Genomic DNA, 20,148 nt, shown 5'->3' with positions numbered 1-20,148 from the left:
CTATGCCATGTGTCAGACTAGTGGCGGTCGATACGGCGCACTTTTTCGAAAAAAAAGTACAATTGTGCTAGTCTTAGTAGAGAACATGCTATACATAAAAGCACAGTCGAGTGCAAAAATATAGTCCACGGCATATGCAAAAAAAAAAAAAAAATTCTTCTGTAGCCACAGCCGTGTAATTTGAAATGGTATAAAATCATGGCGCTGGTCAAGCAGGCGCACATGGATAGTACACTTGATTTCAGCCTTTATGCCTTGGCTGAGAAGCAAAAAGAAATTTAGCGGCAACGCTGGTCCTTAAACTTTTGCATTCGACTGTCCGTACTCCCACAGAGAACTAGCGCTTCAGGGGTAAGGGTCAAAGACACGAGTCTGGCAAAGTGAGGCGTTAGACACTATATTTGTTCTCGTGATGACAGCGCATATATGTTGACATTCTACCCCAACAGATAGCCTTGACTGTTAGTAAATCACACCCCTCCCCCCCCCACTCCCCTCCCCCTTCCCCTCTCCCCTCCCCCCAAAACTAAGATAGAGGGGTCACGGAAAAAATAAATAAATGAGAGATTAATAGTCAAACGTAATTGGAAGAGCACATATCGTTTCTCTTGTTTTGATATTGAACATGCAATCTTGATCATTACTGTTTATTTGTAGAAGCAATAGAAAGTAGTCAAAGGGTGATGGGGACGCCCCCGTCATAGACTGCGGGAGCGGTAGTGGTGCGTTATAGTACTATAACGCACCACTACCGCTCCCGCAGTCTATGACAACAAATCCCTTCACTCCTTCATACTCGCTTAGGCGTATCAATGTTGTGGGACAGCGACAAGCCCTGCTAGGAAAGCATTTGCTGCCGGAGGGGATACCTTTGTCGAAACCGTAGCTCCAGCGTGAGACATTCCTCATTCGCCTCTACTATTGACCTGTTCATTTAACTTGCCTTATGCTCTCACGTGGTGTTAAATATGCGCTTCTTCCTCATCTGCCTAGCCGCGTCCGCAATTCCAAACTTCATCTTACGAGGGCTAGGTTTAGAAAAAGGTTTAGCTCAGGGGCTCCTATCTAAATTCATGGGAAAAGAGAAATTGTTTTTCTCGGCAACCACTGCAAAAAATTTGATGAGACTTGTCGCATTTTAAAGGGAAAAAAAGTTAAAACCTAGTGACAGTAGGACGTGGACTGTCCATTTAGGTTGCCGATATATTAATAAAGATTGCCAAAAATTGCAATATTGAGAAAAACGATAATGTCAAGTTGAAATAAATTTAATTCTGGGGTTTAACGTGCCGAAACCACGATATGATTACGAGGCACGCCATATTGGGGGCCTCCGGATAGAATTTAACCACCCGGGGTTCCTTAACATGCCCCCAATGCACGTTACACGGATGTTTTTCCATTTCGCCCCCATCGAAATGCGGCCGCAGCGGCCTGAATTTGATGCCGCGCCCTCGGGAACAGCAGCACAACGCCAAGTTCAATATGCCACGACGGCGGATGAAACTATTAAATTCCCAATTCCGTAATTTGGCAATGAAAAAGTTATATCGCCATTCTGTAATTGCGTGTAATAGCTAGGACATCTAAAGCGGACAAAATTGCTGTATTGTACATGGCGTTCAAGTACGCCATGAGCATTTGACTAGGAGTTTTGAAAACCCCTGCTAAACATTGTAACACACCCATCTAAGATAAAAATTGATGTATCAGATTTGTCCGCTATGGATGCTCTAACGGATGCAGTTTACAGAACTGTGAGATCTTTTCTTGGTGGATTTGTAAATGTCGTGTCTCTCTTTCTTTTTTCTGAAATTTATCATTCTTTCTTCTATATTTGTAAGTACATTCCCAACATAAATTGAAATCCTGCTTTCAACAGTCACTGTAACTGAACTTTCTTTCTTCACTGCAACACTTTTCATTACAATCGGTCTAGGGGTTATCTCAAAATAGCATTTCCGTGTTTTATGTGCGTTTTAATAGGCGGCATCCAAGTTGGGCCTGAGATAAAGCTTCCTCTTAAGTGCGGTACACCTGCTTAGTGATCATATTTACACAACTGAAGAAGATTTCGATATTTGATGAAGTGGGTGGCCGATAGAGCATTACGGACGTTTTGTCGACTTCTTCGAGTAGTATTCGGTGCCGATAATTAGGCGCTCCCGATGACAGCGGAACCCAATGTACTTCATGTGAACGAAAAGAACATATTTTTTTAAAAATTCGTTATCAAGTTTCCACGATTACATAGTGCAGGCAACTCGATGCGCAGAAAGCGCGCCTCGCCTGGAAACTGGCTCGCGGTCGCTACGTCACGAAGGCGCGCCGTCACCGTCGTCGCCTGCTCGGAGGACAGCGTGCCAGCCGGTGGCCGGTACGGCGTCGCGGTGACGGTGGCGATGATCTTGCGGGCCCTGTTTCGTAACGCGTCGCCCATCCACGCCATCTTGTCGTGGCGCGCCGACCGCAGCACCGCGTCGACCACGAGACGGGCGGCGTGCTCACCGCTGCTCTCGGGGGCCAGCACGGCGGACAGCAGCACCGACCACGTGCCGGACAGGGCTTCCTGCCGCGGCCGCGCAGAGAGATGCTTTAAGGCGAATAGCTTTCGTTTGGGAACCCTAATTAGTTTGAAACGAAGTTTTTTTTCTCTCTCCTATCGGGCCGAATTCTCGTTTGTGTGTGGTGGGCTGGCCGCGTAGGTTCACGAGGGGCTGCGAGAAGACTTGCGGGGGAGGACCTTCCTGTCGGTCCCCGGGCCTCAGGTGGTTCGTCACCGGATAACCATGATTGTAACGTTCCTTCTCGCGCCCGAGAAGGAACGAGAAGTTATGTGCAACGTAAGTCAATGTTCGCCTCGGATCAGGTGTAGAGAGACGCGTCGCGTGGTTTCCACAGAAGGGGCGAAAAAGAAGAAAAAAAAATAAATAGTGCACTTGAGGTTTGGACGTCGTCATAACATTCCATTCAATTGAGTTCAATTAAATATTAATTTAAAAATACATTTGTTAAAGACAGCATTCAATCGATTGGCCTAAGCACATTGCGCTTGGGGACCAACTAGCAGGCAGTCTAAAGGACGACGGCAACAACAACAACAACAAAAACAACAACAACAACAACAACAACAACAACAATAGCATTTTAGATTTAAAGAAAATTGATGGACACGACATACTTATTTGCTTCACTGGCCCAGAAGAGTTTTCGTACACTACACCATGCTTTAGTCGTCAAAATTTCAATAAAATTTTAAGCATATGCATCTTCATAGGGTCTTGCGACTTCCTGCGGTTATTTTAGTGACCCTCAAAGTTGCACGGATAATTTATGTGAGGTGAAAATGATGTACATTTACTTAAATAATAAAGTTTGATGGTTTCTGAATCAATATTTTTGTCAGAGATTTTATCGAAGGTATGAACAGCGTTGTTCATGGCACATCACTTCGGATTACAACTATAGTGAGCGTCTGAATACAGGGCGGATGTCATTTGTTTATTTCCGGTTAGCTTCAACTTCCTTGCGCGTTTTTACTCGTCAGACGTGCTGAGTGAAAAACTTGCCTTTTGCAAAACGTTTGCCAAATAAAGTCACCAGAACTATCCACCGCAGACCAAACGCGCAGCCGATCCTGCACACTTACAAATATCAGTCGCTTTGTACTAAGCGAGGGTAGCAGCGCGGGCTTGGACTTTCCAGATCTGAGATGACTGGTATGCACGGTACAAGACGTCAGATTTTGTTATACCTAGGGCTAAGTAACGAAGGGTGAAGCATTCCTGAGTTACCGCAGTGCGAATAGACAGGACGCGAAGGCGCACAAACGACGTAACACAGGCACTGCTCTCGCTGAGGGCACTTATTTGCCTTCATGTCCGGTACACATGGGCTGCAAATGTTCAGTATTTAAAGCTATGTACCAGTTAGCTGGCGAACAATTATTTTGAAACAATTTGTTAAATTCTGTGTTGTTGGACAACGAAGTATCGAAATGAGTACCAATGCTTTCTCATTTGGAAATAATGTCAGAATACTGTTTGCCTGAGCTCGTTGGTTGCACTTAGCACAATTGGTTTCCAGCAGAACGTTCTGACACGCACAGGAAGAAACGACGACACACGCTCAATGTCAAAGTGAAATATAAAGGTAATGCGGGGTCCGTTTAGTAGGGAAGGCTTATTTACATCATTTGATGCCTACATGTAAATGCCGTTCAACCCGGTTGACTGAATAGTAATAATATGATAATATGTGGTTTTTATTGGCGCAAGGGCCAGATAGGGCCAAAGAGTGCCATGACATATGGTGACGGTTTCTCAGTGTATTATGAATGGAGAGAACAGTGAGTTGCAAGTGGTAGATGTATCGTGGCTAAGGGCCTAAAACAATTCACTGTAGATTGTGTGAAATATAGAAGTATTAAAATAATGGCAATGACTAGTGATTTGGGCGATGATCATAGAGGTTCCGTTAAGAAGTGATGATGATGATGAAGTGTAGGGTTTTTTGGGGGGGGGGCGCAAGGGCCAAAGATGCCCAAAGAGCGCCAAGAAATGCGGTGGGAAGGTCGTTGATGCGGTTAATGACAACTGTCAGATGTATCGAGGCTGTATAGAGGCCTAAAATATTCCCTGTAGGGCACGTAAAATACACAGGTATCAAAATAATGTCAAGAACATGTGATGTGAGCGATGACCATAAGATATATTCTAAAATGAAAAAAAAAACACGGGAAAAAATGTGCCGATTTCCCCAGCACTTCCGCCTCACCAAGAGTCTTGAGTATACAAGAGAGGAGACACGTGCTCTACTAAACATTAGGCCCGCACTAATCACTCGGGATAATAACACGCAGCACAACGTCATTTAAATAGTGAACCACTGCCTTGTTTTCCAATAGAGGTTTTGGGCCAAGAATTAGTGGCATATGTAAAGCGATAAGTTGTTTGTGCGCTAAAGGAAAGTGCCGTCTTCGCTCTTACGTTTCCTGGCACTCCAGCAAGACGTGGAGTACGGTCAGTCTCTCGCCACATTTGCCACAGAGGGGCGGTTCAGTGCCAGTTAAAAGGTATGAATGTGTACGATATTGACACGTGTACTTATCTTTATCGGGCGACCATGTTTCGCCGCCTAACAAATGTCATCGCACAGCGCGGGACGCGCCTGCATGTATCCGAAGTTTCTGGAAAGTTATCGATGCTTCTATCCGCTGTCTGTTGTTGCCGAACCTTGTGTTATCTGATTTCATTGCGTGACTCGAATGGTGTAGAACTTTGTGGCAGGCATGCGGGTCCCAGCGATTAGTCTGGAACATTCGACGACTGATGTACAAAAGCCGATGCGCTTCACCCGCTGATCAGATTTTCGACAATCGCCGACCGTGTTCGCCACTATCGTTGTGCTATAAGTGTAGCCTGTTTTTTGTGTAGCCTGTTTTTTGAGACCACCGCGATTTTTACAGAAGAAATGAGCCGCTTATTCCGCCACGCCGACCCAGAAATGTCCGAAGAAAAGAAAGTCCGGCTACTGATGCGTGGTGTAAAGGAGGAACTTATCGCCGGTATGGTACGAAGCCCACCGAAGACTGTCGACGAGTTTCTTCGCGAGGCCACTAGCATCGAGAAGACACTGGAAATGCGGAACCGGCAATTCAACCGCCGCACGAATTCGACAAGCTACGCCGGAGTTCAATCACTGGCCACCGACGACCTGCGCGAGACTATCCGAGCGGTCGTGCGGGAGGAGCTACAGAAGCTGTTCCCCTCATCACAGCCTCAAGTGGCCTCGATTGCTGATGTCGTACGTGAGGAGCTCCAACAACAACTCGGTGTAGCCCCTGAATCGCCGCAGCCTTAGCGGCAAGCGATGACATACGCCGCTGTAGCCCGCCGTCACGTTCCCGCTCCGCGCCCATGGCAGGGCCTAGTGACGACACAGTTCCGTCGTCCACCTCCACCCCCACCGCCAGCACGCCAACCCGTCACCCCACGCGGCATTCCAAGGAAGACCGACGTTTAGCGTGCCCCCAACCACCGTCCGCTTTGCTATCACTGCGGAGAAGCCGGGCACATCTACCGCCGATGCCCATACCGGGAGATGGGACTCCGAGGGTTCGCCGTTAACGCGCCGCGACCACAGATTGGCGAACGACCTCGCGATATCGCCGACTACCTCGCCGCCACTCAGTGGAGCCCTCGACGACCGTCCCGTTCGCCATCACCAGGCCGCTACCTGTCGCCGCAGCGCCGACCATACACTGGCCCAGCACGGGGCCGCTCTGCGAGCCCATATCCGGAAAACTAAAAGCAGCGACCGATGGAGGTGCCGTTGCTGTTCGTCGAACTGACGAAGATCCTCCGCCGCCGACGAAGAGACCATCTAGACGACATAATAACGACATGCCGCCGTCCCGACGAAATCAGAAAGCCAAGACTACACCGACGAAAGACGACTTGACGACGCGACGTTCCAACTTCAGTTCAACACGACGCAGCCAGATCCGACGCCAAGACCTAACTGCAACGCCAGACAAAGAACCACCGACCTCGAGGTGCTTCTGAACGGCCACGCAGTTACCGCCTTAGTGGACACAGGGGCTGATTACTCCGTAATGAGTGGACACATCACCGCCCAGTTGAAGAAAGTTAAGACCGCATGGGAAGGCCCTCAAATTCGCACCGCTGGAGGACACCTCATCACGCCGACTGGAATCTGCACGGCAAGAATAACCATTCATGACCGGGCTTACCCTGCCACCTTCGTTATCCTCCAACAGTGTTCACCAGACGTCATTCTCGGTATGGACTTCCTGGACCAACACGGCGCAATCATCGACCTGAAGTCGAAGTCAATAACGCTGTCGGAAGATAAAGCGATGCCGCCGGAGAGACCTCGTAGTCACCACGCCTTGAGTCTGCTCGATGATCAAGTGGGCATCCCGCCTCGCTCCAGCATTGTTATACCGAAACACCCGCTGACGTAGAAGGCGTCATCGAAGGCGACGAACGTCTACTGCTAGACCGTGAAATTTGCGTCAAAAGAGGGATCGCTCAACTGCATGGAGGGAAAACTGAAGTGTAGCTGACAAACTTCAGCCGGGAGTTCAAGCACATCAACAAGGGCACGACAATCGCGTACATTGAGGAAATTCTGGAAACCGGTAACGCGTTTGTCCTCTCGAATTCCGCTGCATCTACCCCGACGACCATGGTTCCCGGACCAGACTACGACATTAATTCGTGATTCGACATTAAGACTCCCCGTGATTAAACAACAGCCGCTCAGAAGTCTGCTCCGACGATACAAAGGCTGCTTTTCGACGTCATCGAGGATTCGACAAACACCAGTCGCCAAGTATCGCATAATCACCAAGGAGTGCGCTCGACCACTCCGCCAGAGCCCTTACCGAGTTTCGCCGCGAGAACGTGAAGCTATAAGAGAACACGTCGACGAAATGCTGCGCGACGACATCATCCAGCCGTCGAAAAGCCCGTGGGCATCCCCTGTTGTCCTGGTAAAGAAAAACGACGGAACCCTACGTTTCTGCGTCGATTATTGTCGTCTGAACAAGATCACCAAGAAGGACGTATACCCCCTCCCACGGATAGACGACGCATTGGATTGGCTCTGCAACTCTAAATACTTCTCGTCGATGGACCTGAAGTCTGGCTATTGGCAAATAGAAGTCGACGAAAGAGATCGCGAAAAGACCGCCTTCATCACCCTAGACGGCCTCTACGAGTTCAAGGTTATGCCATTTGGACTGTGCTCGGCGCCTGCAACGTTCCAACGCGTGATGGACACGGTTTTAGCAGGACTGAAGTGGCAGACCTGTCTCGTTTACTTGGATGACTTCGTTGTCTTCGCCGGAAATTTCGACGGTCACCTTAGGCGGCTTGCAACAGTACTAGAGGCCATCAAGTCATCAGGGCTTTTTCTGAAGCCAGAAAAATGCCGCTTCGCTTACGATGAGCTTCTGTTCCTATGCCACGTCATCAGCAAGCCTGGAGTCCGCCCCGACCCGCGGAAGACAGCTGCCATTGCAAAGTTCCCGCAGCCCATCGACAAGAAGGCAGTGCGTAGATTTCTTGGCATGTGTGCCTACTACAGGCGATTTGTCAAGGACTTTCACGCATCGCTGAGCCGCTGACATATCTAACTAAATGTGACGTCGAATTTAAGTGGGACACGCCGCAGGCCGACGCATTTCAAGAACTCAAACGACGCATGCAGTCGCTGCCCGTACTTGCGCACTTCGACGAGCACGCCGATACCGAAATACGCACTGACGCCAGTAGCCTAGGCCTCGGTGCCGTCCTAGTCCAAAGAAAAGATGTACATGAACACGTGATAGCTTACGCTAGTCGGTCGTTGTCAAAAGCGGAAGGCAATTATTCTACAACCGAAAAGGAATGCCTTGCCATCGTTTGGGCTACAGCGAAATTTCGCCCTTGCCTCTATGGCAGGCCATTCAAAGTGGTCAGCGACCATCACGCGTTGTGTTGGCTAGCTAAATTAAAGGACCCTTCAGGACGGCTGGCACGGTGGAGCCTCAGACTACAAGAATACGACATCACTGTAACATACAAGTCCGGGCGAAAACACTCAGATGCCGATTGCCTATCATGCGCCCCCATTGACCCGCCGCCGCAAGATGACGAGGATGACGACGCCTTCCTTGCAATAATAAGCACGGAAGACTTCGCCGAACAACAACGAGGGGACCCGGAGCTAAAAGCCCTAGTCGAGTATTTGGAAGGGCACACCGACGTTGTCCCTAGGGCATTTAAGCGTGGATTATCTTCGTTCACGCTTCAAAACAACCTACTCATGAAGAAGAACTTCTCACCAGTCCGCGCCAAGTACCTTCTTGTTGTTCCGTCGGCGCTGCGTCCAGAAGTACTGCACGCCCTACATGACGATCCGACCGCTGGGCACTTCGGTTTGACTCGCACGTTATCCAGGATACAATAAAGGTATTACTGGCCGCACCTAACCACCGATGTCGCCCGTTATGTCAAGACATGCCGAGACTGTCAGCGACGCAAGACACCACCGACAAGGCCGGCGGGATTACTACAGCCGATTAAGCCTCCTCACCGACCTTTTCAGCAGATCAGGATGGACTTGCTGGGACCGTTTCCGACAACTTCCGGAAATAAGTGGATCGTTGAGGCGACGGACTATGTCACCCGCTTCGCTGAAACTAAAGCTCTGCTGAAAGGCAGCGCAGCCGAAGTGGCGAAATTTTTCGTTTAGAACATCCTGCTGCGACATGGTGCTGCAGAAGTCCTCATCACCGACAGAGGAACGACTTTTACAGCACAGCTCACGCAAGCCATTCTGCAATACAGCCAGACAAGTCACAGGAGGACAACTACCTACCATCCGCAGACGAATGGTCTCACGGAGCGCCTGAACAAGACTTTCGCCGACATGCTAGCAATGTACGTCGACGTCGAGCACTAGACGTGGGATGCGGTCCTGCCACACGTAACATTCGCTTGCAACACGGCGATGCAAGAAACAACACAGATCACGCCATTTAAGCTAGTTTACAACAGGAACCCGACGACGACGCTCTACGCCATGCTGCCGCACGTCACTGACTAGGAAAATATTCACGTCGCTACCTATCTCCAGCGCGCCAAAGAAGCCCGACAGCTCGCCCGCCTGCGGATCAAGAACAAGCAGAGGACCGACAGCCGACACTACAACCTCCGACGACGCTTCGTCGAGTACCAGCCCGGCGACCGTGTTTGGATATGGACTCCGATACGCCAACGAGGACTCAGTGAGAAACTGCTCCGACGCTATTTCGGACCCTACAAGGTCATCCGACCTATTGGCGCTCTGGACTATGAGGTCGTGCCAGACGGCATTTCGCATTCACAGCGGCGCCGCGCACAATCGGAAGTGGTCCACGTGGTGCGTCTTAAACACTTTTACGGACGCTGACGAACTTCGTTATTTTGTCGTTCTCTTTGCTACGAGTGCTTTTCTTTATTACTTTCGTTTGTTTGCAGCATTGGGTCGATGCTTTTAGAGCGCAGCTCTTTGGCGTCCGTTCCTGGGTTTCGCGTCGTCATCGTCGTCGGCCTCGTAACCAGCTCCGCCCCCCTTTCATCCCCCCAGCGCTAGCAGCGACCGACTGATACCGCTGGATGCCGCTGACGCCGCTAGAGAGTCAAGATAACGTGACTGCATAGAACACCGTCGCCGCCATGCAGAAAGAGGAGGAAAGGGTCCCCCCCCCCTGTTCTTGTGTGGCGGATAGGGTGCTCTTCAGTTGCCGACGCGCCGGTTATTCGTTGTCCCTGAAACCAACTCCGCAGCTGGGGTTGACTCACTATCGGCGTCAGCGGCATCAGTCAGTCGCTGCTATCTCTTCCCTCCTCCCTTTATTGTGTTGTCCGCTTGCTGCGCGCGCTTGTGCCCCCATCGTTTGCCGCTGGGTGTACACGCCGCCCCCCTCCCCCCTCTTCCTGCGAGTCTCCGGTTGTCAAAGCGCCGGCTCGAACTTAATTCCTTTCTTCGCTCCTCCTCCAATGCAACCCCTGTGCGGTGGCAATCAGAGAGCCAGATCGGTGGCGGCGGATCTGTATATGTGCACCGCCCGAGCCGAAATTGCCGCTGCCGTTCGCCCTGTGCGGTGGCAATCAGAGAGCCAGATCGGTGGCGGCTTGACATAAAGACAAACAGCAATTTCCTAACACTTATGCGGGAGAACATCCCGTTCCTCTCGCTCGTAACGCGTCCCACGGCTGTGACAACCTCGCGAGGCACTTGTATACATCTCGTCTTTGAGAATCAAGCATTGGTGTACCAAGTCGAACATATATCAGTCTATTTCTCCGACCACAAAGCTTCCTTCATGACTGTCAAGAAGTGTTAGTGGAGTCTTTGTTAAAGGAATACGTGTGAAAAATAAAAAAAAATTCTGTGATAGCGCATACATGTGTTGCTCGATTTCTTTGCCTCAATCTATCGAAAAGGTGAAACAGCTTATTTGCTGCGCTCAAACTTCGCATTAGGAAGTGACGTAATCGTCGGTAATTTTTTAAGAGGGGGGTATTGACACGTGTAATTATCTTTATCGGGCGCCGACCACATTTCGCCGCCTAACAAATGTTATCGCACAGCGCGGGACGCGCCTGCATGTATCCGAAGTTTCTGGAAAGTTATCGATGCTTCTATCCGCTGTCTGTTGTCGCCGAACCTTATGTTATCTGATTTCATCGCGTGACTCGAATGGTGTAGGAGTTTGTGGAAGGCATGCGGGTCCCAGCGATTAGTCTGGAAGATTCGACGACTGGGGTGCGATCTTGTACGCGTTCCAAAATAGAACGGAGGCTGTCCGTTCTTTACGTCACGAAATAGACGGCATGTTCCGTTCCGTTTGTCCGATAGCAGGCGACACGGAATGATTGACAGCAGATATCATGTCACAATTGACGTCATGGCGTTCGGCACGGTTCAAATTGACGAATCGTATATGGCTCGGTGGAATGAACCGCCTCCGTTCTATTTTGGAACGCGTACAAGATCGCACCCCTGATGTACATAAGCCGATGCGCTTGACCAGCCGATCAGTTTTTGATCATAGCCGACCGTGTTCGCAGCTATCGTTGTGCTATAAGTGTAGCCTGTTTTTGTGGGCACAGGCTCGCCCAATAAATGTTTGTTTTGTCTTTCACAGTATTGCTACTGTGTTCTTCAACGTCACCACCACGTGACAATATGCATGCCCTATTCTGAGGCGGCAAAAAAGGACTTCATCGTGAATTTGTTAATGATGGCCAGTTCCCTAGAACTGGCTTAATGACAAGGAGCGTATTCGACATTTGCTCATCCCACAAGTTTTGACAGTAGCTCCTGAGTTTTTTTTTTTGCATAAGAATGGCTTCAAATCTGCGGCAGGAACTGGTGCGGACGGATTTCTAGGTTTTGTTGCTACGGAAGTTGCCATTTTATCTGCGAGCTCGTTGACCTCTATGTACCTGTGCCCAGGCACCCAACGTATTACAACCTATTGGTTGTATGCATACGAATTGCAGATCAATGATTAGAGGTCGTTGATTACAGAATTTTTCTCTTTTCGTAGCGATTGTAAAGTTTTGACGACACTTAAGGAATTTGTGAATATAATGGCCTTTGTGAGCTTGGCTATGTGTTTAGTGGACGACAGTATTGCATAAGCCTCTGCCGTGAAGATGCTGGTTTCGAGGTGTAGAACATCGGATTCCGAAAACGATGAGCCGAGAGCCGCGTAAGAGACGCCGGCTTGTGACTTTGACGCATCTGTGTAAAGCTCTGAACAGTTGTGCTTCGACTGGGGCTCCAGAAAGTGTACCTGTATGTACACGTCTGGAGCGTGTTTTGTTACCTCGATAGATGATATGTCACATTCAACAAGTTGCCATTGCCATGATGACAATGCCATGATGACAACAACTTCACTCGAAGCGTCAGACAAAGTTCGAGGATTGAGAAACCCATTTTTTCACCGACTTTCTTGAACCTCATTGGAAAATGTTCCCCACTGAGGGATGATTATGAAATAGTGCAGACGTTATATCGTTAACAGATGCGTAGCAAGGGCGTCGAGAGTTAGACTGTAACTTGAGGAAATATGGGAAACTGCTTTATGCTGTCTGTAGGTTAAGGGACCGCTCATTCGATTCAACGTATAGACTTTCAATAGGACTTGTTATGAAGGCGCCTGTAGCCAGACGCATAGCCAGATGGTCAGCGGGATCCAGTATTTCGAGCGCACTCGGCGCGGCAGAGTGATATGCCACGGCACAATAGCCCAACGTGATCGGACAAGGCTCTTGTGGAGGTTCAATAGGCACTCCATATCACTTCCTCATGTCGCATGAGGGAATTTTCAATAAGTTCATTGTTTTGAGGCATTTCACATTCAGATATTTGACGTGCGGAATGAACGTAAATTTTGCGTCAAGCGCCAGATATCTAACAACTTGTGCTCCTTGTTCACGGGCATTCGTTGCCCATGCAATACGATCCTGGAGTCTGGAAGCAGGCCTCTCTTTCTTGAGAAAAGTATATAGGAACTTTTCTGGGGGTTAAGCTTGAATCCGTTTTGTTCTGCCCATTAGGACACTTTGTTTAGGCTGCGGTTACTTGTCGCTCACAAACTGCAAAATTAGATTTGAAATCTATTTGTATATCGTCTACATAGACAAAATAGATCATTGTTGGAGGTAGCGATGCATGGAGCGAGATCATCTTAACAATGAAGAGCCTGCAGCTGAGTTTGCCTCCTTGAGGTATACCAGCTTCTTGTGTAAATAGACGGGGCGATACATTGACAATTCTGACCCTGAATGCATGATTGGACAGGAAGCTTTCTATAATATTAAGCACATTTCCTCGCATGCCCATCTCTGACAGGTCTCGCAATATGCCGTAGCGCTAGGTTGTGTCGTATGCTTCTGCCATATCTCGGAAGATAGACAACAAGTACTGCTTGTGCACAAATGTACCACGGATGTTTGCTTCAATGCGCAAGAGATGGTCCGTTGCAGATCGGTGTTCCCTAAAGCGACATTGAAATGGGTCAAGCATCTTGTTCGACTCTAGGAAATGTACAAGACGGTGATTGATAATGTTATGAAGATGCTTACAAAGGGAACTCGTAAGCCCTATAGGATGGTAACTGGTCAGCAATTAAGAATCCTTACCATGCCTCAAAAGTGGTATAACAATTGCTTCTTTCAATTTAGATGGAAGACACGCAGCAGCCCAGATGGTGTTGAAAAGTGTCAGTAGTGTGATTCGGGCGTCGGGTTGGAGGTGCATAACCATATCGTACATGGTTCTATCGGGGCTCGGTGCAGAGCTTTGACAAGCAGTCAAGGAAGCTTTATGTTCGGCAATCCTAAAAGGAAGGTTTTAAGGGTCATTCACGCTACATTTCCAGTTCAGTGGCTGACGTTCTTCTATTTCCTTATATTTCAGAAAGTTCTCCGAATAGGGAGTGGAGCTAGACACGCGCTCGATGTGTTCAGCAAGAGCGTCGGTCTGGTCTTCCAACTTGCTCCCTTCTTCATCCACTGGATACATTGGATGGATTTGTTGCCCTTTAAGCCTCGTTAGTCTGTTCCATACTTTTGCCTCATGTATGTATGAAGTATAACAGGAGAGGAACCTCTCCCAGCTTGTCCTCCTAGATTGCCGTCGCGTCAGCCTTCCCTGTGATTTAATGTTCTTGAATGCGGTCAGATTTTTCGCAGTTGGGCAACGACGGAGTATGCCCCACGCTTTATTTTGTTTCTTCCGCGACTTCTTGCACTCATTGTTCCACCACAGCACTGGTGTTCTGCATTATATACCGCTTGATTGTGGAATGACTTCGCTTGCTGCATCGATGATAAAAGCGGTAATATACGCTACCGCGTCGTCAATAATAAAACAGGTGATAAAATGCCTTGATAGGTGGGTCGATTCCTAAATACAACCCCAGTCGGCGGAAGCTAGCTTCCACCGGGGCCTACGTGGAGGACATTCATGTTGTTGAATTAAGTTTAAAATTACAGCCAAGTGGCCACTTCCGTAAGCATCTTTAATAACGCTTCTATATAAGTAAGGGAGAAGAGCTGCCGAGCCACTCGATAGGTGTATAGAAGAATTAGAATTGTGCGTCATATTTGAATAAGTTAGTTCGTTTTTATTGAACAGGCATGTACGGGTGTTTACTAAGAAGTTCTCTATGGATCGGCTTCTCGTGTCGCATCGTGAGTGTCCCCACATCGCGTTGTGAGCGTTAAAATCTCCCACGAGTATGTAAGGCTCGGGAAGCTCATCAATGAGGTTATAAAAGTCTGTTTTTGTCGAGATAATGGTTCGGGGGTATATAAACGGAACATACAGTGACCAATTTATTTAAAAAATAATGACCCGAACTGACCCTGCCTTAAGGGGCGTCTGAAGGGCGACGTGCCGGCAAGCTACACACTTGTCAGCTACTACTGCTATACCGCCGGACGCGTGAGCGTCGTCACTGTCTTTTCAGAAGATGGTGTAATTACGAAGAAAACTAGTGTTTGTAGGTTTGAGATGTGTCTCTTGAACACACAGCACCTTTGGATTATGTTTTTTTAGGAGTTCTCTAATATCGTCAAAGTTACGAAGTCCTCTGACATCCCATTGTAGTGTTTTTGTCGCGATTATAATAAACGTGTTTTGTGCTGTGTGTTTAAGAGACGAAGGTTAGCTCACGGGCCCTTTCCAGGCACCGTAACACTGTTTGTCATTTTTGGAGCGATCACGAGAACCTCGCCGCTCCTTGTTGTGTCTGTGTGTTGTGTTCTTGTGGCTCCTTGTTGTGGCTGGTTGAGTCCATCGCCTCTTGCGAGGCGCTGGACACGCACTCTTCCGAGCGCTAGGTTTGACGTGAAGGCCTCAATATGTTCGACGACACCTTTGAGGCTATCGGCCCGGGGTCGATGGTTCCTTTTGCTGGGGTGGCGTCACCGCCGGCTCACTGCCTATGGGCCAAACAGCCGCCGGAAGCCGTTGTGTCGCCGTCCCCTGGCGCGTCACATCGGCAAAGGTGTTCTGGGGCAGGTAGGATACCCGCCTGCGTGCTTCCTTGAAAGTTATATTTTCATTTGCTTTAATTTTAGAGCGCAGCTCTTTGGCGTCCGTTCCTGGGTTTCGCGTCGTCGTCGACGTTGTCGTCGGCCCCGTAACCAGCTCCGCCCCCCTTTCATCCCCCCAGCGCTAGCAGCGACCGACTGATACCGCTGGATGCCGCTGACGCCGCTAGAGAGTCAAGATAACGTGACTGCATAGAACACCGTCGCCACCATGCAGAAAGAGGAGGAAAGGGTCCCCCCCCCTGTTCTTGTGTGGCGGATAGGGTGCTCTTCAGTTGCCGACGCGCCGGTTATTTCACGTAGGCCCCGGCACGTCGACGAATACGTGACCACCTTCCCACGGCTAGACCTGGTTCTTAGCGCTGCGGAAGCGAGGGTATCATATTGTTTGTGTCGGCATCGGCGGCGTTGTCCCTGAAACCAACTCCGCAGCTGGGGTTGACTCACTATCGGCGTCAGCGGCATCAGTCAGTCGCTGCTATCTCTTCCCTCCTCCCTTTATCGTGTTGTCCGCTTGCTGCGCGCGCTTCTGCCCCCATCGTTTGCCGCTGGGTGTACACGCCGCCCCCCTCCCCCCTCTTCCTGCGAGTCTCCGGTTGTCAAAGCGCCGGCTCGAACTTAATTCCTTTCTTCGCTCCTCCTCCAATGCAACCCCTGTGCGGTGGCAATCAGAGAGCCAGATCGGTGGCGGCGGATCTGTATATATGCACCGCCCGAGCCGAAATTGCCGCTGCCGTTCGCCCTGTGCGGTGGCAATCAGAGAGCCAGATCGGTGGCGGCGGATTTGTATATGTGCACCGCCCGAGCCGAAATTGCCGCTGCCGTTCGCCACTGCGAAATTATCTGCCAGTTCTTTCTGAGCCATGAGCGAGACGACCGATGGAAGTCCTCCGTCTGCTGCTGCTGCTGCTGCTGCTAAACGAGCTGCCAGAGCAGAGGCCCAGCGCCGTCGCCGTCAGAATCCAGAGGTGCGTGCCGCCGAAGCAGAAGCTTACCGTCGCCGCCGTCGAGATGATCCAGGAGTACGCGTCGCCGAAGCAGAGGCTAAGCGCCGCCGCCGAGAAGACCCTGCCGTTCGCGCCGCCGAAGCGGAGGCTCATCGCCGCCGTCGAGAGCAACCAGCAGTAAGCGAGGCTGAAGCAGAAGCTCATCGCCGCCGCCGAGAAGACCCTGCAGTTCGCGCCGCCGAAGCGGAGGCTCATCGCCGCCGTCGAGAGCAACCAGCAGTAAGCGAGGCTGAAGCAGAAGCTCATCGCCGCCGCCGAGAAGACCCTGCCGTTCGCACCGCCGAAACGGAGGCTCATCGCCGCCGTCGAGAGCAACCAGCAGTAAGCGAGGCTGAAGCAGAACCTCATCGCCGTCGCAGAGAAGACTCTACCGTTCGCGCGGCCGAGGCGGAGGCCAAACGCAAACAAAGGCTCGCAAACAGTCAGGGTGCCGCATACATGTGTTGCTCGAATCCTTTGCCTCAATCTATCGAAAAGGTGAAACAGCTTATTTGCTGCGCTCAAATTTCGCATTAGGAAGTAACGTAATCGTCGGTAATTTTTTACTATTTCCTTTTCTTTTTTTCATCATGCGCGCGACCGCGAGCCTGCAGCGTGCTCTTCATCACAGTTGACACAATGTAGAGGGTTATTGCATGTTTCGGAGGTATGTTCATTGTTGCTGCACTTGGCGCAAGTCTGGCAGCCTCGACAGTTCTGAAAACTGAGGCCGAACCTTTGCCACTTAAAGCATCTGAGAGGGTTTGGCACGTGTGGCCTAAGGCGAAGCTTGATGTGCCCGGTCTCGATGGACTCCGGCAGGACATTGAACCGAAAGTAAGCACCAAGCACCTCCAATTCTGGATTTCTTTGCCGTTACGCCTCTTATTAATTCCTTTAACATTGATAGCCTTCTGCTCACTGACGCCCTCCAAGAGTTCAGCCTCACTCAGTTTCAACAAATCATCGTCTGAGACGACGTCGCGGGTGGTGCTAGTAGTAAAGTGTGGGGTTGCTGTCCCTTGGACGTCCCCAAATGACATTATATAGACTGGGCAGCTTTTCATACTGTTTCTGATCATGGAGCTTCAAGAGGAGATTGCCACTTGCCATCCTTGATGTCTGCCAGCCTGGTTGAAGAGCCTCAGTTGGAGACTTGGAAACTAGAAAAAGGGAGATTGTTCGTACTTGTTTTTCCGGTTTTTCTGTGTGAAGGACGTGGAATCGTGGGGAGTTTGGTTTTTCACGTCCAAAAAACTGGAAAGCATTTTCGGTGCACCCTCTTTTTTGAGGGCGGTCAGGGAGTGGTGGGAAGGAACTAGCCATAAGGATATGGGGAAATTTCGGCAGCAACGCCAGCCATCCACCATGGAGCCCAACAAGGGTACGCTGCAGAAGTTGTAAGAAACATTTCCTGCGGACGCCAACTGTATGTTATTGCTATAACCAAGTATATGCAACCAAGGTTAGCTGCTCCACACAAGGTTAACACTTGCTGTCTGCGAAGTCGAAAGTAAAAGGAAATTAAAGAGAGGACAGGAAAGATTGAAAGTGAGAGAAAGACGAAAGCTGGAGGAAGAGAGTGACAGGAAAAGGCAACTACCGATTTTTACCGGGTAGGTCAGTCCGGGGGTGCCGTCTATGTGAAGCAGAGACTAAAGAGGTATGTTGCTTCTGCCGGGAGGCCGTAAAAGTCTGAACACCCGGCATCGGCTCAACTCCAAGTATTCCACTTTCCCCAGACACGGCTATGCCGCGCACGGCTACATGCGGGAGGGTCCAACCCTCCCGCATGTGCTCGGGTATGTGGTGTGGCAACACACCAAACGCCTGCTGATGCAGACGTCCCTGCGGGGCCGGTTCACTGAGGAACTTGTTAATGACACATTGATTTCAGTCATGTGGTGCAACATGACAATGACAGTAATGAAAATAGGGGAAGAGCACGTCACCAAAATGAATGTAGAGCGCAAACATGTGCTCGCTGAAGTAGACAAGCGCGATACTACAATGAATGAATGTATGGTTTTTATTGGCACAAGGGCCAGATATGGCCAAAGAGCGTCAGGTGTGATTTATAATATGAATGATATAGGCATGATTTCTATGAAGTTGGTGTGGTGTGGCTTAAAGGGGCCTTAAAGATAGTCGCTCTGGAGTGCGTAAAATCTATCTGTAATAAGATTATGTCGATGACAAATGATGTATTCTATGAGCATTAAAATCCATCGTAAAAGAATGAGGCAAAATAGAAAATATATGAGATGGTAAAATTACCCAGAGCATTGCTGCCTCGCCAGAGCCCTTGAAACACAAGGGCCTAGAGGCATGTGCTATACGAAAGAGTTATCACAGCGGCATCGTCTGAAGAGAGGAGATGCTACGAACATGTGGGGCTAACAACATGCAACACAACATCTTTCAGAAAACTTAGGACTGCGTTGGTGTCAAATAGCGGTTTTGGCCGGAGTAACATTACAGGATGAAGGTGGATATGCTACCGGTATGCTAGGGGAAAATGTTTCTTTCTCTCAGGTTCGGCTGCCCGACACTCCAGCACGACGTAAAGGACAGTCAGCTTCTCCCCGCATATACCGCAGGTTGGAGGATCATCTTCAGTGAGTAAAAAGTGATGCGTGCCAAATGTGTGTCTTATTCTGAGGCGACAGAATAGGACATCTGTTCGCCGTGATTTTGTTACGGAGGGCCAAGAACCTAACTGTGGCTTTATCACGTGCAGTTTGTTATTTACTTCTGCGTCCCACATGCGTTGTCAGTGGTTTCGCAGTTTCTTTCTTAAGAAAGGCTTCAGGTCAGCGACAGAGAACGAAGCAGTAGGATTAACTGCATGCAATGAAATTGATGTGGCCATCTGGTCCGCTAGAACGTTACCCCGATGCCCCTATGTCCAGGCACCCAGCATATAATCACATGTTGGTTAGATATATATGCTTTACACAGGACGGAGTAGAGTTCATTATTTACCGAATTTTTGTGGTTACAGAATGACATCAAGGCCTTCACAACACTAAAGGAGTCTGTATATATAACTGATTTCTGGAGTTTTGATCTCTTTATATGCTTTACAGCCGACAACAGTACGTAGGCCTCAGCCATAAAGATACTAGTTTCAGGATGCAGTACATCGGATTCCGAGAAGGATGGACCGACGGCTGCATAGGACACCCCGTCGTGTGACTTCGATGCGTCTGTGTAGAACCGTGCAGGAGTGTTTGTACTGGAGTTCCCGGAAACGCATTTGGATTTCAATCTCTGGAGCGTGTTTTGTAACTTGCATGAAAGATATATCGCATTGTATCAGCTGCCACTCCCAAGGAGGTAGCAGCTTGGCTGGATGCATTAGGCGAAGCTCGAGGAGTGGGACATGCATTTCATGACTAAGCTCCCTCACACGCAGCGAGAAAGGCTGTCTTAAGGAGGGACGATTACGAACGAGTGTAGCATATGTCATATCGTTAACGGTATTAAAACACGGATGTTGAGGATTAGAGTGGACTTTCAAAAAATATGGC

The 20,148-nt window shown here is 49.5% G+C and overlaps 1 protein-coding gene across 1 annotated transcript in view; it reads right to left on the bottom strand.

The window, feature by feature from the left end:
* LOC142568678 (uncharacterized) overlaps window positions 1–20,148 on the bottom strand; it is a 51,665-nt gene that overhangs the window by 8,081 nt on the left and 23,436 nt on the right. The window contains exon 5 of the mRNA XM_075678530.1: window positions 2,290–2,569. Coding sequence (XP_075534645.1) covers window positions 2,290–2,569 — 280 coding nt within the window. The remainder of the gene's footprint in view (window positions 1–2,289; window positions 2,570–20,148) is intronic.

The sequence above is a fragment of the Dermacentor variabilis genome, unplaced genomic scaffold, assembly GCF_050947875.1.
Source record: "Dermacentor variabilis isolate Ectoservices unplaced genomic scaffold, ASM5094787v1 scaffold_29, whole genome shotgun sequence".
NCBI lineage: Eukaryota > Metazoa > Arthropoda > Arachnida > Ixodida > Ixodidae > Dermacentor > Dermacentor variabilis.
This window is presented reverse-complemented; position numbering and strand designations above follow the sequence as displayed.